The sequence below is a fragment of the Natator depressus genome, chromosome 5 (genome assembly GCF_965152275.1).
Source record: "Natator depressus isolate rNatDep1 chromosome 5, rNatDep2.hap1, whole genome shotgun sequence".
Lineage (NCBI taxonomy): Eukaryota > Metazoa > Chordata > Testudines > Cheloniidae > Natator > Natator depressus.
Window position 1 is genome coordinate 95987491 of NC_134238.1, and position 18419 is coordinate 96005909.

The window sequence follows — 18419 nt, forward strand, 5'->3', positions numbered from 1 at the left end:
GGCCATCTCATTTTTCATTTTCAGCAAATAATGGCTACTGTAACAATAGTGTTTACCAGCTACCTGCTGCTGAAGTGCTTACACCGCTCTATAACAACTTTAAAAATACAACACAGAAATAATAGAAGTCAAACATTTAGACAACAAAAGCAAACAACCATTGTCAATGCCTTCCCTATCCCAGCATGCAGTGCATGCAGCAGCAGGAGAGAGTGATGACTTGTGAGACATGAACTTAAAAGTAATGACTGCAGCTGATAGCTTGTAGCTTCTCTTTAACTTCTTATAACCAGTAACCACTTAAGCTTCCAAACAAAACATTTTATAAGCACAAGTCATCCCCCTTCCCTTCTTACTTTGGGCCTAGTTTAAGGGCCACCAAAGTCAATAGAGAGACTTCCCTGGAATTTGGATCAGATCTTTTATGAAGCCACTAAGAATACTGATTTTCACATATGCTTTCATTACATTTTACTTTTGGAGAAAAAGGATGGTCCAGTGGTTACTGCACTGGCCTCAGCTTTAGGAGATATAGGTTCAAATCCCTACTCTACCACAGATTGCTTGTGTGAGTATGGGCAAGTCACTTAGCTTCTCTCTACCTCAGGTCTCTGTATGTAACTGGGATAATAGCATTTCCCTGTGGGACAGGACAAATGCATTAAAGATTATGGATTGGGGGCCATACAATACTTAAGATGGAGTTCCTGCTGCCCCTCTTTATGCTACTTTAGCTCCCAATGAGCTGTCTGCCTCCAGTGCTTTCTTTCGGTTACTGCAGTGATTAAATTGTCAGCCAGGCTATGCCTCAGCCTGGAATGCATCAGTTTTCCCCTTCCTGCTTGTGAAGTGAAGCTGATGCTAATGATCCCAAAACAAATGCACCTGGCAGATCTGCCCTATAGCCTTGCATGCTATGTTGTTGTACACAACGCCCTGGCCCCTTCTGCAAGCTGTTCTAGTTGTTTACTTGGTGTAACGACCACCATCTAAGGCTTCTTCTCCTTATTTGGTGTGGGGAACTGCTGTAGTGAGTATCTGACCGATTTGCTAACACTGGTTTCTCACACAGTCAATGAAAAAGAATTTAACCACACAAAGCCTTAACACAACCACAAGGGAGCCTCCCCTTCCTTCACACTTTGTCCTGGGCTGGGAGGCAAGGTGGGTGTATATGGGAATGATTCAGGCTTTGAAAGAATGAGTTATATATATATATATATATATATATAAATATATATATATATATATAAATCAGAATTCCCAGACCCTCCTCAGCGAATGTGGTGTTCCTGAAGGATTCCCGGTCAAAGGGATCTTACTGAGCTCATGTGCTGCTTCAAGGCCTGGCTGCTTGATAAAGGCGATACTACAGTATTTTGTATCAAAGCCTGGAACTGAGCAAGATTAACCAGATGGGAGGGTAAGTGATGGCACAGTGAATGCAGCTGCTACTACAGCTCAAGGGCTGTAGTAACAGCTGCAGAGTTGCTACACGGGTGCTTCACTGCCTGGGGAGATCATTTCAGGCCACAGCGCAGACCGCTTGTGCAAGGTCTATTTACTTGGGCTTTGGCTTGGGATCCAGAGTTTGGCCCCTTCATGCCAAAACGGCAACTGACTGTATCACGCAGAAAATATCATGACACCTTGACAGCTAAGACAGATTCTGTTATGTTCTTTATATACTGAAATGTCCTTGTAGATTGCCCTAGTTTAAAAACACTTCATGCAACTACAAGAATCTTCCAGTTTAAGGCAATGAAATAAAAGAGACATTAGTCAGAGGGAACATGGAATATTTCCATTTGGGGGAAGATTTCACTGAACATAATCACTGACTTTCTTAATTAAAACCAAAAAGTATTTTTAAACTTTTTATTTTAGGAAATTAGTGAGAAGAGGTGCACTAAAATAGTCAGTTACAAACAAAAATTAATTCAGCTTATTCACAGAGTTCACAATAACATAACCTGCAGTTAACTGATTAGCACAATCAGAGAGAAGGTGATTTAAGAGATTGTGTTTATTGTTCTACACCTTTCATTAAAAAATGCACTACAGTAGCTTAGGTAAAGGATAACCTGCACTATGGATAATGGATTTCTCTACACTAATTTACTGAGTGATAATTATGTTCTGAAGTGCAGCTTCTCCAGACGCACTGTTCAGGTGCGCAGTGTGACTTGAATCTGGTATGGTTTAGGTTTCATGGATAATTCATACACTGGGGTCAAATCTAGGTGGTCTTGAAGGCATTTCTCAAGCTTCAGCTGTTGCAAAATGGCGGTGAGAATAATAAAAATCTCATTATGAGCCATGTCTTCTCCCAAACACTTTCTTATTCCCATTCCAAAAACCAAAACTTTTTCAATGAGGCTTTTGTCGAGTTCACCGTTTTCATTCAGAAATCTCTCTGGTCTAAACAAATCGGCATTTTCCCATAATGTTCTATGGCAAAAAGAAATTAATTTTTAGAAGCCCTTACAGAGTATCACATGTACAGAAAACAAAGACAGAAATACAGAGCTTGTACTTCTAAATGAATGAATTTGCTTATGGCCAACCAAAGCATCTGAGTTCTTGAATAAGTCAAAATGAAATTTGCATTGTTTTTTTTCAAAACTTCCCAGGATTATGTAAAGAGATCATGAAATGGAATTTTGTTTCATCACTCATGACTCAACTGTACTCCCTTGATCCATGCATGGACTAGATTCCAAAGAGGGCTGTCCAATGGGTGAACCTTGAGAGTAGTGAACAGTGCTGGAGGGATGCATGCTATATCTGCCTGCACCCTTTAGAGACTGCAGTGGAAAAGTAACAGCTCAATGCAGAGGCACAGAACCTCCAAATGGGTGGTCCTGGTTACCTGAAGAGCACAATGTGGGGATCCCTGCTTCACTGACAGAACAAATTGGAAGGAAACTGCACAGAGAGAACCTGGCAGAGATGTTCCCTCCCTCAGATAATGATTAACAAATGGAGCCTGCCTCTGCTCTCACTGATGCCAGCATAAAGGAGGAGAAAGTCCAGTAAAGTCAGCAGGATTACAGTGGGGTAAATTCTGTGTCAGTGAGATCAGATTCAGGGCCATAGCAGGTAAAGCATGAAGTGGATCAGACCTCCTGCTTATTTAGCTGGTGAAAACCAGTCCTAAAGCTAGTTTAACTCTGCATTTGGGTACTCCCTAGGTAGAGTAGAGGCACCGCAGGGAAGGGATGGGTGTGGCTAGGATGTCCCTGTGCCCCAATGATTCCCAGCTGCTGGACTGACTCCTTAGGCCATAGATAGCTGTGTGAAACAGAGCAGCCTTGAGTTGTGCCAGTGCCCAGCCCAACAGCCAAATAGCCCCAGGATTAGAGGCATGTAGCAGTGGCCAAAACCCACCCTACCATCCCGCACTCAGGGGCACTGAGAACTCTTTAGCCTCGGCTGAGGATTTAGACTCTACCTTTATAAGAATAAGAAAAAACATGGGCAGTTGCACTATGTAGGCTAAAATTACTACAGTTATCAAGCTTTGTTTGACAGCTGGAGTCTGGAAATAATCTCTGCACCATATCACCCAATACTATACATTGATAAGGTGCATTTTGGGGCTTTTCCAGGGAGAATCTGGTATTGGCCACTGTTAGAGACAGGATACTGTGCTAGATGGCCCAATGATCTGTTTCCAAATGGCTGTTTCTGTTCCAATCATCTTCACAAACTGTTCTGAGGAGAATGAGAATTGCATTATCCTTGTATAGATATAAAATATAATGTACAATGTATGCAGTGTGTCCAAGGGAACACAAATTATCATTTTATAAACATAGTGAAAACACTGACTATAATAAAGTGCCAAATGCCATTATAAAACATATAAACAAAATTGGCGGGTACTTACTCATCATGATTTACTTGATACATATTAACAAAGATACAGGTGTCTTGGGGAATGAGGTACCCATTGAGAATAGTTTCTTTCATCGCACTAGAAAAGGAAAATGTATCATATCAACATATGCTGATTATCTGAACATTCAGGGAACAAAATTATAATCCTTTTTCTTATCCCTATGCTTACATCTAATGAGTTGGATGATCGTACTTTGTGTTACTGAATGTTAGACCATGTCACAAGTCAGCAGGCTTGATCCCCTTCATCTACGACAGCAAACTGTTCCTGCAAACCAAAGGCCTAATCTGATTTCACACCCATTGACACTGGTGTAACACAACTGACTTGAGTTACTCTTGATGTACACTGGTATAAATGAGATCAGAATCAGGCCCTTAATGTCTACGGTATAACACGAAGACAGTTGGTGTAAATAGGTGCAGTTCTATTTTACTTCCATGGAGCTCCATGAATTGACACCAGCTGAGTATCTGGTGTTCATTTTAAGCTATGCCTGATGTACTGTCATAACAGTATTAGAATTCCTTAATTTCCTTCACGTATTTCACCTTGCCTGTAGTGGAAAAATAGACAAATTGAGATTTCAATCTCAAATTCAGAAAGAAAGCCTGATAATTATTTCTACAACTCATTTTATTTAGACAGAAATAAACTTTTGTGTTTTGCTTCTTACCGGTGAGGAATGGTAAATGGAATAAATGAAGTGTGCCTTAAGATTTCACTTATGAAAGCTTCCGTATAATGCAAATCTTTCCTGTCATCAAATCTTGGTGACCTGAGTCCAATCTTTCCATCTTCAAAGAAAAAAATTGGAATGTTTAATGTGCTTCATGAAAATGACATGGGGCTTCATTTTTTGAAAAAGTAAATACTTTACCAATTTCTTCTTGAATTTTTGTCTGAATGTCTGGGTTGTTTACCAAATATAGGAAGATCCAAAATAGACATGTTGATACTGTATCAAACCCTGCAAAATAAATGGGTGACCAGAATGCTGCTTTAATAAAAATAGGATTAAACACACACACACACTCACGAAACATAAGACCTGATTCTCCTCTTATATTGGCCAGGGAGTCAATGATGTTGCATTGGTATAAAACTGATGTACATGGGAGAAAAATCAGGCCCAGAATACATGCCTGTTGAAGTACACTGAAAATCTCCCAAAAGTGGTGTTTAAAAGGTTGGTTGGATTTTTTTTTTAAATACCTACCAGCTCCAAAGATGTCATTCACAGTACTTATTATTTTATCATTAGAGAAGGGTGGAGCTCTTCCATCATTTCTTTTGTCATTGCTTATACTTATTAGAGCATCAGTAATGTCTCTGAGATGATTCTAAAAGGAATCAAAAATGACATATTTTCATCCAACATTCTTTAACACAACATTCTGTAACCAGTAGTATTCTAACCTGAGATGCACAGAGCATGTATCTTCATGAATCTTGGAAATTCCTGCTAAAACTATTCTCCCAAGTACAGTTAATATTTTTTAAAATATTTGTCATGACACGTGACAATTTATCTTAGAAAAGAACTGACCTCTATATATTTCTGCAGAAGAAAATTAAGCTACCAGTCAGTAGTAGCTCAAAAAACCACGGTCCAGGTTCTGCTCTCATTTACATGCTGTAACTCCAGAGTAATGCCATTCAATCAATAGAGTTACACTGTATTTACACTGGCATCAAAATCTGACACCATTCTATCAATTGTTGCCTGAAAATATGTACTACTTACTAGTAGAAACAGAAAGTTCCTTTTATTTGATTACTCCTGAAATGGAAAAATCAAGATAATTGAATTCGTCTGAGTGCTTGTTTAATAATATGCAGATTATATTACAAGAAATTACTTGGTAAAATGAGGGATAGAAATACTAAAAATCTGTAGATTTACCCTGGAAGAACTTCGCTGTCTAGCTGCCCTTCATGTCTTTGAAAATATCCATGCCACTCTTCATTATAAAAAGCATGGGGCCAAATCCTGAAGTACTGTGCTACTGATCCACCCAAAGAAGGGTCTTCCACTAATGGATCTTGCCTTTGTCTGCCCAGGGGTAGGAAGAGAGCAGGCAGGGGCAAAGGTGGGCTGGGGATTTAGCTGTGGGAGATACCGTCATCACCTCACCAATCTTGCAAGGAACCAACAGCAAAATGGGGGCTGTATTACAGTGGAGCTGTATTATGATTAGGCTTGGAAAGATTAGATTTTTTTTTTAAATCAGTAAACATCAAACACATGCAAACCAATGAAGAAAAAGTCCATTAATAATAATTGAAATGTACAGACAGGCAAAGTAAGAAAAATGTTCCTTGAGAACATTAGAGTTTAATTTAAGGATATTTACTTTGTATATTTTGACACGTGGTGTTAACAATGTGTGTTTTAATGGTTATAGAACTTTAACTTTGTACATCTCAACGTCTATTGTCATTGAATAATTATTGGCTGATTCACCCCACCTCCATAATCTCCCATAACTGTGAAAATTCAAATAGATAAAAATTCAAAAAGATGCTTAAAACCCATAATTTTGTGCAATTCTGAAAATTTAAATAGATAATCAAAACTGCTTAAAAAATCAATGTCTCACAATTATAAAAAATTAAATTCTGCCAAGCTGAATTATAATGGAACTATATTAAATTTTCTTTAGAACCCCTCATGGTGGGAAATCATGGTCAGGGGAGCTGTGCTGACAGGCTGCAGAATGGGATAAGAGGAGCTGTGGCAGAAGAATGGAGCCTCACTACAGACAGCCAGGAAAGGAAGAGGAACCCAGACCTCTGTCCTTGCTCCTTCTTTTACTCAGGCTAATCTCTTATTGAAGTAAATGGGATTTAACTAAGTAAAGACTCAAGAAATTTCCCCACAATAACGTGTAAGGAATGTCCAGGAGCCTGTGTAGGGTATGGGGTTTTTGGGGGGTTTTTTTCCTCTCTCTCTCTCACACACACCTACCTACCTACCCACCCACCCACCCGGAGTATCACCACTGAATTTCATGGAACTGGGTCCAGTATTGTAAAACCAGTGCAACTGATAGGAGAATCAGGTCCTTACATTATTCAGGACCAAAACTCTTCATTGTGAAGAACTTTAAAAAATAATCCTGTAAATGTTGCTAACTATTTCCTTTAAACATATCTCCCTAGAAGAATCAGACATCAGGTTTGCGGGGAACTTTTTAAAATGGCGGTGGTGGTGGTGGTGGTGGTTGTTATGTATTTAGTGGTTGGTAGAAGTGGCCTCATGGAAATTTTTCTTCTGGAATTAAAATATCAGCTCCCAAGCACATTTGTTTTCACGCTGATTTCATTTCCTTTGTATGGGCTTCTACTTCTAGGATGAAGTGAGAGATTCCTCAGTACAGCTCTTAACTATTTCAGTCTTGACAGGTTTCTGTAGCCTTCCCATTAGTCCTGGCCTGTATCACATGTTAAGAGTTGCTGAATTAATTTCCAGCTTTTATGAAAAGTTTGTATAGATCAATGGGCCTGATCCTCTGCTCTGTTATACCAAATTTAGGCTTAATTCCATTAATTTTAAAGGAGCTATGCCAGCATAAAACCAGTGTACGAGCAGATAATCATGTCAGCATTTTAAACAGAGCCATAAAAATTCAACTTTGGACCCAGATCTTACTTGTGCAGATTCTCTACCTAGCAGCAATAGAGAATACTCATTACAAAACTGCTGTTATTGGTCTATAGTTTTGAAGCCTCATCTTACCATATGTGGTATAATGTTCTTCTACTCGTTGTGCAATGAAGTTAAAGACTTCATAAAACCCCTGGGCAGCCTTCATAGCAGGGACTGGAAGGTAACAAAACCAGGGTATAAAATCAGCTGGTTTGACAACACTTGTGGCTTTTAGAAAATCTGCATTGATCCTAATCATGCTAAGAAACTCTTCATCGTTGTATTCATACCTTTTGCCAAAGCACAGGGTGCAGACAATGTTTGCAACAGTACAAGTGGTAATACCAGTGGGGTCAAAGATACCTTTCTCTAAGGAGAGCTCCAGGAACATTTTCACCAGTGCTGAAGCTTCTGCACATACATGCTCTTCCAGAAGACAAGAGCAAGTAGAGGTTTTGGCTTCTGACTTCGAAAAGGATCTTAAAGCTTTACTGGCAATTTTCTTGTGGCATTTCCAGCTCTCTCCATATTCTACAGAAAATGATAGACTTTTTCCATCAGCAAAGAAAGAAAAGGTGTACATCTTGGGCCTGCCAGCAAAACCCTCTCCATCTCTAAGTAACACTTAATTCACTGTATCTAGACCATTCACCACCACAACAGGTACCATCCCCAGCTTTAGGAGAAACACGTCCCCATATTTTTTCCTCATTTGGATAAATGAAAGGTGAGGATGCTCTCCAAGCTGAAGCAGGTTCCCCACAATTGGCAATGACCATGGACCTGGAGGGAGGATGTGCTTTCTGGTCATATTACCTATTATTCTTACAGAAATTAAAATGAATATCATAGTAAAGAGAGCAGCCATCACTTCTGAAAGGGAAATCTTTGCCTCAAACATCATTTCCAGAAATAAAAACACCTAAGAGAGAAAATATTGGAAGCCTTAATCACTAGCATTAACTAAAATAGCAAAAAAAGTATCTCTATCTGGAAAGTATTTCAGCAGGTTCTTAACTATGACTTGAAATTAAAATGTGGACTTGAATTGAGGTGGGAAATATAGCAACATAAATTGAAACACTTCACAGCAGCATTTTCTTACATTTAATAGACTTATTTAATTCTGTTTCAGTGTCTAATTTACATGGCAATAAAACCAGGCACCCGTTTTTCTTTTGTTTTCACAACTTGGAGACTACAGAATTCTAGAGCAGAGAGTAAAGTGAATACAATATGCAGGATGTCTCAGATCAGACCTTGACACACACATGAATTAACTAATATGAGGCCAATGAAATAGCCCCAATCTCTCCCCCTTGTGCTCCTCACCCACACAAACACAAGAGCCTGAGGAAAACTCTAATGCTGTGTATTGAATGTGTCTAATTTTAAACCAAAAATATATGGGGCTAGATGATTGCTTTAAGGCAAAGAGTCTCAGTGTTTTCCATAACGTGACCCCCATTCTCCATACCATGACATTCCCTGTTTAGCTGGGATCTCATTTAGACCTCCTCTTCTTCCCTTTAGCAATATATGAAGGGCAGGATGGTCACAGTCTGGGATCACAAGTCCTAGTTAAGAGTCCATGCTTTAAAGTAATAGGTCTGTAGCAGAGTATGGGGGTTGGGGGCAGGGACTACCTTCAGGTGGCAGTGACTACTCCAGGAAGAAGTCCAGCTATTTCAGCCAGTATTGCTTTTGAGACTTGGGGCCACTGTATATTGTAGCAGGAGATCAATATACAGCTTGAGATAGTCAAGGTCAGGATCCTGACACAAGGAAGAAAGGAAAGCAGCAGAATACAGACCCTGGACTTCAGAAAAGCAGACTTTGACTCCCTCAGGGAGCTGATGGGCAAGATCCCCTGGGAGAATAACATGAGGGGAAAAGGAGTCCAGGAGAGCTGGCTGTATTTTAAAGAATCCTTATTGAGGTTACAGGGACAAACCATCCCGATGTGTAGAAAGAATAGTAAATATGGCAGGCGACCAGCTTGGCTTAACAGTGAAATCCTTGCTGCTCTTAACTACAAAAAAGAAGCTTACAAGAAGTGGAAGATTGGACAAATGACCAGGGATGAGTATAAAAATATTGCTCGGGCATGCAGGAGTGAAATCAGGAAGGCCAAATCACACCTGGAGTTGCAGCTAGCAAGAGACGTTAAGAGTTTCTTCAGGTATGTTAGCAACAAGAAGAAAGTCAAGGAAAGTATGGGCCCCTTACTGAATGAGGGAGGCAACCTAGTGACAGAGGATGTGGAAAAAGCTAATGTACTCAATGCTTTTTTTGCCTCTGTCTTCACTAACAAGGTCAGCTCCCAGACTACTGCACTGGGCAGCACAGCATGGGGAGGAGGTGACCAGCCCTCTGTGGAGAAAGAAGTGGTTTGGGACTATTTAGAAAAGCTGGAAGTGCACAAGTCCATGGGGCCGGATGCTTTGCATCCGAGAGTGCTAAAGGAGTTGGCGGATGTGATTGCAGAGCCATTGGCCATTATCTTTGAAAACTCATGGCGATCGGGGGAGGTCCCGGACGACTGGAAAAGGGCTAATGTAGTGCCCATCTTTAAAAAAGGGAAGAAGGAGGATCCTGGGAACTACAGGCCAGTCAGCCTCACCTCAATCCCTGGAAAAATTATGGAGCAGGTCCTCCAGGAATCAATTCTGAAGCACTTAGAGGAGAGGAAAGTGATCAGGAACAGTCAGCATGGATTCACCAAGGGCAAGTCATGCCTGACTAATCTAATTGCCTTCTATGATGAGATAACTGGCTCTGTGGATGAAGGGAAAGCAGTGGACGTGTTGTTCCTTGAATTTAGCAAAGATTTTGACACGGTCTCCCACAGTATTCTTGCCAGCAAGTTAAAGAAGTATGGGCTGGATGAATGGACTATAAGGTGGGTAGAAAGCTGGCTAGATTGTCGGGCTCAACGGGTAGTGATCAATGGGTCCATGTCTAGTTGGCAGCTGGTATCAAGTGAAGTGCCCCAAGGGTCGGTCCTGGGGCCGGTTTTGTTCAATATCTTCATAAATGATCTGGAGGATAGTGTGGATTGCACCCTCAGCAAGTTTGCAGATAACACTAAACTGGGAGGAGAGGTAAATACGCTGGAGGGTAGGGATAGGATACAGAGGGACCTAGACAAATTGGAGGATTGGGCCAAAAGAAATCTGATGAAGTTCAACAAGGACAAGTGCAGAGTTCTGCACTTAGGACGGAAGAATCCAATGCACCGCTACAGACTAGGGACCGAATGGCTCGGCAGCAGTTCTGCAGAAAAGGACCTAGGGGTTACAGTGGACGAGAAGCTGGATATGAGTCAACAGTGTGCCCTTGTTGCCAAGAAGGCCAATGGCATTTTGGGATGTATAAGTAGGGGCATTGCCAGCAGATCAAGGGACGTGATCGTTCCCCTCTATTCGACACTGGTGAGGCCTCATCTGGAGTACTGTGTCCAGTTTTGGGCCCCACACTACAAGAAGGATGTGGAAAAATTGGGAAGAGTCCAGCGGAGGGCAACAAAAATGATTAGGGGACTGGAACACATGACTTATGAGGCGAGGCTGAGGGAACTGGGATTGTTTAGTCTACGGAAGAGAAGAATGAGGGGGGATTTGACAGCTGCTTTCAACTACCTGAAAGGGGGTTCCAAAGAGGATGGCTCTAGACTGTTCTCAGTGGTAGCAGATGACAGAACAAGGAGTTATGGTCTCAAGTTGCAGTGGGGGAGATATAGGTTGGATATTAGGAAAAACTTTTTCACTAGGAGGGTGGTGAAACACTGGAATGCGTTACCTAGGGAGGTGGTGGAATCTCCTTCCTTAGAAGTTTTTAAGGTCAGGCTTGACAAAGCCCTGGCTGGGATGATTTAATTGGGGATCGGTCCTGCTTTGAGCAGGGGGTTAGACTAGATGACCTCCTGAGGTCCCTTCCAACCCTGATATTCTATGATTCTATGATCTGCCTTACTTTGACAAGACCTCCCATGCAGAGGAGGGGCAAAGTGACAACCCTTTATTCATCTTGACTCTAAGAAAGTTAGTGCTAGCCTCATACAATGCCTGTGCTCCCCCAGCCAGACTGTGGCTGGCCCCTGAGCTGGGAGACAAGAGGAAGGGAACTCTTTAGGTGCATATCCCACCCTTGCACACAAGAACAAGCCAAAATCTGGCCCAGAGCTGCTAGCCTCTTACTAAAAGACTGATCATAAAGTAACACACACTAAAGTATTCACTTAGCACCTTATCTGATGAAGATGTAGTAATTAATTTGCAGCACAAAGTTTGCACAGACGATAGTCACACAGAACCCTTAGATGATATTTGCAGTATTTCTTGCTACTTTAAATCAAAATGAAATTCAGAAAAAGAAACCAAGGTGGTTTTGATAGTCATAAAATATTTTATACTCTAGTTTTATTTTATGCACCAAAATTCATAATGCTGAAAATAGTGATTTTTTTAAAAATACTTTTAGAGGTTTCTTGGCAGCTCAACTGTAATCTCATTGTCCCATTATTAGTGCATGCCCAACTAATATGGAACCAACACAAATACAATCACAAAAAATACACATGCTCAGAGAGCCTTAAACATGCATTTCTGAAGCGGAATGATTCAGTGATGTTGCTTTTGCAAAACTTCTAAGATTTCCCATGACAACAAAATATGTAATTGTTTTCTCTTCAGTTTACTCTCCCAGTACTTTGAGTCCCTGAATTTTGAGGAAGAGGCTATTACATACCTTTTGTGGCTAGTTCCATGGGATGTGTTTTTAAGTTTCCCTACTCGGTCCCCTGAAGTCTAGTTAATTATTGGAAGCCTTCCCTCGCTTTGCAATTCCTAGAATAAGTCCTGGAGCACTTCCCACATGTGTTGTTTACTAGCTGATCAGAAGGGAAATACGTTCGCTGCTTGTTTGAGGACTCTTGTATAAAATGTAAGGCCATCTGTTCAGGGCTGTGAATTTTAATCAATGATATTTTAAAAACAACATATCTGATTGAGATTTAAAATGTCTCACTCAGGCACTGCAAAATGCTTCCTTGGAACAAGGAGATGGTTTGAAATCTGCTTCAGATTTAGTCTATCATGGGGCCTGGGGATGTTTTGGGGGGGGGGGTTGTCTCTCTCCAGTAAGTGAGGCTTCAGGTCCCTTGCCTGCGCAGTGAGTGCTGAGCAGCTGTGCGCTGCGAGTGAAACAGCCCAGCTCCGGCCAGGAACCCGCAGCTCGAAACCCTCCGCCACGGTTGCTTTGAAATCTAACTCTGTTCTCCCACGTTTCAGAGTAACAGCCATGTTAGTCTGTATTAGCAAAAAGAAAAGGAGTACTTGTGGCACCTTAGAGACTAACCAATTTATTTGAGCATGAGCTTTCATGAGCTACAGCTCACTTCATCGGATGCATTCAGTGGAAAATACAGTGGGGAGATTTATATACACAGAGAACATGAAACAATGGATGTTACCATACACACTGTAAGGAGAGTGATCACTTAAGATGAGCTATTACCAGCAGGAGAGCGGGGGTTACCTTTTGTAGTGATAATCAAGGTGGGCCATTTCCAGCAGTTGACAAGAACGTCTGAGGAACGGGGGGGGGAGGGAGGCAGACTGCAACCATGCATTTTCCGTTTTGTAGCTCTCTCATCTCTTCCCCCCAACTCTTGTTTCCTAGTAGCTCCCATTCCCCAACACGAAGAATACCAACTTCCTCTGCCTTCCTTTAAACGCTGTAGCCCTGACCCTCTTGACACACATACTTTTCTTTTCCCCAGTTTCTCTGCACTCCAACTCTGTGTGCACGCAACATCTTCTCTGTATTTTCCTTAAACCTCTACAATTCCAGCAACGGCCTTGTTAAATATTCTGTCCAGACCTTTCTCACTCTTGCAGCTTATCTCTCCAGATTCCTGTGTGCTCCATAATTTTCTCTTCCTTCCCCCAGTTCTCTCCACCCATCTCCTTTTCCCAACTGTTTCATACTCATGGGTTTCCCAGGCATTCATTAATGGGCAGTAAGAGAAGTTACATTTGCAGAAACTTAAACTTCTTTAATTAAAGCAAGGAGGCCATCATATAAATATAGAATCCATTACTGAATCCTACAAAGTTGGTTGCTTCACTAACATCCTGTGGCAGTGTGTTCCACAGGTTAATTATTCAATTTGGAATAAATATTTTAATTACTTTCAGATGTATTTCCTTTAAATTTACTTAGGTGACCTATGTATTCTCCTTATAAGAAAAAGTGCCCAGTTGCCTAGCTATATACCATTCCATGTTTTATATATCTTCATTATGAATGCTCTTAACAACTACCTAAGATAGATGGTCCTACTCTTTTTTTTTTTTAATTTCTGATCATGTGAAAACTTGTCTATGCCTCTAATAATTTTTACTGTCCTCCTCTAGACCTTTTGGTTTTTTTTGAGATAGGATGATCTAAACTGAACACAGTAGTTGAGTTCTTTGTTGCTACAAACACTGACATTTATATTCTCTAATTGTCATTGTATCATGGTTGGAAGAAATGCTCATATTCTGTACCAGCATTACATAAAGAAACACAGTCCAGTCTTTTTATTAATTACAAATCTACTTTATTGCCTTCCACTTTATACATGATAGTAAAAATAATTGGTTCACAAGCTATTTCAGTGCTTAATGTCAACATAATACTTACTGAATGTTGTTATTCCACTGTCTTTGTCTGCACTATTAATAATAGCTGTTGACGCAAGGCTATTATTTAAACACCTTTCAGACCGGTCATTTTGTTGGACAAGCCTGAAATTTTGGTTCTTTCATCACAAATCTCCACACCTAATTATATCCCTGATCCTGCAAACACATACACTTAAGCTTAATTTTACTACCATGAGTTATTCCATTGATCTCAGTGGGTCTATTCACATGAGTAAATAGGATGACAAGGACAGGAGCAGAACCAGGGACTGGTGTGGAGGAAAGTACGGAGAGGGTGGTTAGGGATCAGATGGATATTTTGGGTGGGTGGCGAAAGAAGGCAGGGCCTGTGGAAGATGGACTTCAAAGTTAAGTGGAGGGGACTTGCTTTGAGTTTTTGCATCAGCACAATGTATCTATGGCTATGCCCCAGTAAATTACATCCAGATCTAAGGGATTATTTCAGTTTTTGACAGGGTAATGGGAAAGCCATTATCCCATTCCATTGGCCATTATCTTTGAAAACTCGTGGCGAACGGGGGAAGTCCCGGATGACTGGAAAAAGGCTAATGTAGTGCCAATCTTTAAAAAAGGGAAGAAGGAGGATCCTGGGAACTACAGGCCGGTCAGCCTCACCTCAGTCCCCGGAAAAATCATGGAGCAGGTCCTCAAGGAATCAATCCTGAAGCACTTACACGAGAGTAAAGTGATCAGGAACAGTCAGCATGGATTCACCAAGGGAAGGTCATGCCTGACTAATCTAATCGCCTTCTATGATGAGATTACTGATTCTGTGGATGAAGGGAAAGCAGTGGATGTATTGTTTCTTGACTTTAGCAAAGCTTTTGACACTGTCTCCCATAGTATTCTTGTCAGCAAGTTAAAGAAGTATGGGCTGGATGAATGTACTATAAGGTGGGTAGAAAGTTGGCTAGATTGTCGGGCTCAACGGGTAGTGATCAATGGCTCCATGTCTAGTTGGCAGCCGGTGTCAAGTGGAGTGCCCCAGGGGTCGGTCCTGGGGCCAGTTTTGTTCAATATCTTCATAAATGATCTGGAGGATGGTGTGGATTGCACTCTTAGCAAATTTGCGGATGATACTAAACTGGGAGGAGTGGTAGATACGTTGGAGGGCAGAGATAGGATACAGAGGGACCTGGACAAATTGGAGGATTGGGCCAAAAGAAACCTGATGAGGTTCAATAAGGATAAATGCAGGGTCCTGCACTTAGGACGGAAGAACCCAATGCACAGCTACAGACTAGGGACCGAATGGCTAGGCAGCAGTTCTGCGGAAAAGGACCTAGGGGTTACAGTGGACAAGAAGCTGGATATGAGTCAGCAGTGTGCCCTTGTTGCCAAGAAGGCCAATGGCATTTTGTGATGTATAAGTAGGGGCATAGCGAGCAGATCGAGGGACGTGATCGTTCCCCTCTATTCGACATTGGTGAGGCCTCATCTGGAGTACTGTGTCCAGTTTTGGGCCCCACACTACAAGAAGGATGTGGATAAATTGGAGAGAGTCCAGCGAAGGGCAACAAAAATGATTAGGGGACTGGAACACATGACTTATGAGGCGAGGCTGAGGGAACTGGGATTGTTTAGTCTGCAGAAGAGAAGAATGAGGGGGGATTTGATAGCTGCTTTCAACTACCTGAGAGGTGGTTCCAAAGAGGATGGTTCTAGACTATTCTCAGTAGAAGATGACAGGACAAGGAGTAATGGTCTCAAGTTGCAGTGGGGGAGGTTTAGGTTGGATATTAGGAAAAACTTTTTCACTAGGAGGGTGGTGAAACACTGGAATACGTTACCTAGGGAGGTGGTAGAATCTCCTTCCTTAGAAGTTTTTAAGGTCAGGCTTGACAAAGCCCTGGCTGGGATGATTTAATTGGGGATTGGTCCTGCTTTGAGCAGGGGGTTGGACTAGATGACCTCCTGAGGTCCCTTCCAACCCTGATATTCTATGATTCTATGAAAAGCTACCGTCATTGTTGTTCTGGAAAATTATCAACGTAACAGTTTTTTACAATACAGACTGAAAACTTTTTGCTAAATACTTACCAATGAGGAATCATGAAAGGCATGTAAGATGCATGTTGAACACTTCATAAATTAAAGCTTCAGTTTAGGGCACTGAAGACCTATCTTCAAATCTGGGCAACCAGCTCTACCCAATTTTCTCATCTGCATGTGCAGAGACAAAAACAAATGTCACTGAAAGATATCACACCATACTAAGAAATAGACTTTGATGAGTGCAACACTTTACAAGATGAAAACATGGCATATTTCAAAACACTCTTAAAGAGAAATTTTCAAAGGGGCCTCAACCTGGCCTCTTGGACTGAATGGACAGAGCAACTAAGGATGAAAAAATGGAAATACATAAACCTGGCTGTAGAACTTATTAGTTGCAAAATAGTTATGCCAGTAACAGCCCTAGTGCAGATGCAGTTGTAGAAAGTGTTTTTATACCAGTATAACTTATACTGGTATAAAGCTGAAGAAGAGTGCTCTGGGCTCAAAAGCTTGTACCTTCCACCAACAGAAGTTGGTCCAATAATACCTGTCTATCAATCATCTAGACACTTTTTAGAATCACTGAGCTTAGAGGCTGGTCTATGTGAAATGTATGTGATGGTTCCATTCAGTTCCCAGTGGACTCCACATAACAAAGGCATCACAGCTGGTATCTGTCTCACCAGAGAGGGTAAGCACTGAGGGCCTTGTTCCCTGAGTTGTGGAGTGACTCCTCTGAGCAAATGAGAGTTGAGGGCACTCTCCGCCTAACAGGAGGTGCACAGCCCTGGTGATATTAATATGGGCCTCTACATCTAACTGTTACTTTCTTTTTAGACACTTGTGCAGGTCAACAGTAACCAAAAGTTTTAAATACCCCTATCAGTTAGGCTTGAGGCCATTATAAAGGTTCTGTGAAGAAGTTTCTTGTGGCTGCTGCCTGAGCTATATTTGGCCTTTCAGTGCTAGCCATGTTGACCTGGCACTTTTCAGGGTAGCTAAATTAATTCATTGAAAACCAAATGAATTAAAACATCAGATTTAAAACACAGAGCAAACTGTGACAGAAATTATGTTTAAGAAAAAGTAGTCCCTGAGTAGTTTTTCCTCTCATTAAATGACTGAAGTGCTGTGCTGCCTATTTCTAAGACTGCCGAGCACTACCAAATTGGGGGGAGGGTGGGTGGCTAAAATGAGCAGCTTTTAGATATTAATTTTTAACTAACTTTTCTACTGTAAGCAATTTTGAACATTGTTACTGAAAACAGGTTCTTGGAACTTTTTTAAAGTATGTGAAACTAAAATAAAACACAATAAAATTTTCAGAAAAATAATTGGCATTTTTTTGACCAGCTGTAGTAATAAATAGACTTGGAGCTGGCCTTCAGCATATAGGTGAATTTCATTCTGTGTGTCTGTCTCTGTGGTACATGAGTACTCGGAAGCAGTGTGGTTGGATATATCTTGAGTGAGAGATTTATTCTACTCTCATTTATCCCAGTTTTACACTGGTGAAAATCCAGTGACTTCAGTGAACTCACCCAATTTACAGTGGTGTGAGTGAATGATTTGTCATTTAGAAGTGGATAATGTTTGATTTTTAGAGGACTGCTTGCCTGAATTTTTTTTGCTTCTATTGATTTTAGATGAAAACCAAAAACATATCCTTTGCATATTTATGGTGGCAACTCAATGATAGCATGGTTATTAAATCTATTTTCCCATGTAATATTAAATGGGAACTGAAATGCCTCGTTTATATTTTGCAACAGTAATAGTTCTGTACATTAGTAATGGCACATACACTGAAAAATCAAGGAAAACTTTAAAACAAAGCTGCTATTGAGTGTTCTGGAATGTAATGTACTGCCAGGATGACAGAAGAAGTCTGTAGCTTCTAGCATTTAGCAGTAAAATTGTTCTAATGTTGTGTATACACAATTTCATATCTTACCTCTGTTATATTCTAAGTTCTCAAATTCCACTGAATAAAAATATTCTGATTCACCAAAGAAACAAAATTTAAAGACTGGCCTTCCTAGAAATATTCTGTTGCTGCGCTGCAGAAAGCGGGTGCTGATACAAAAAATAAGCACCATAGATTCTGCTTAGTTGTAATACACATTCGCTTGCACAGAGATCTTTTGTGTCT

At 40.9% G+C, this 18419-nt stretch overlaps 1 protein-coding gene across 1 annotated transcript; it reads right to left on the reverse strand.

Moving 5' to 3' along the window:
• Positions 1–1948: 1948 nt before the first annotated feature.
• LOC141987674 (cytochrome P450 1A5-like) lies at positions 1949–8268 on the reverse strand. Its single transcript, XM_074953241.1, is given in 8 exon segments — positions 1949–2451; positions 3893–3979; positions 4581–4701; positions 4785–4874; positions 5124–5247; positions 6316–6320; positions 7647–7730; positions 7920–8268. Coding segments are annotated over 8 exon segments (1143 nt in total). The 3' UTR covers positions 1949–2168.
• Between the last annotated feature and the right edge of the window lie 10151 nt (positions 8269–18419).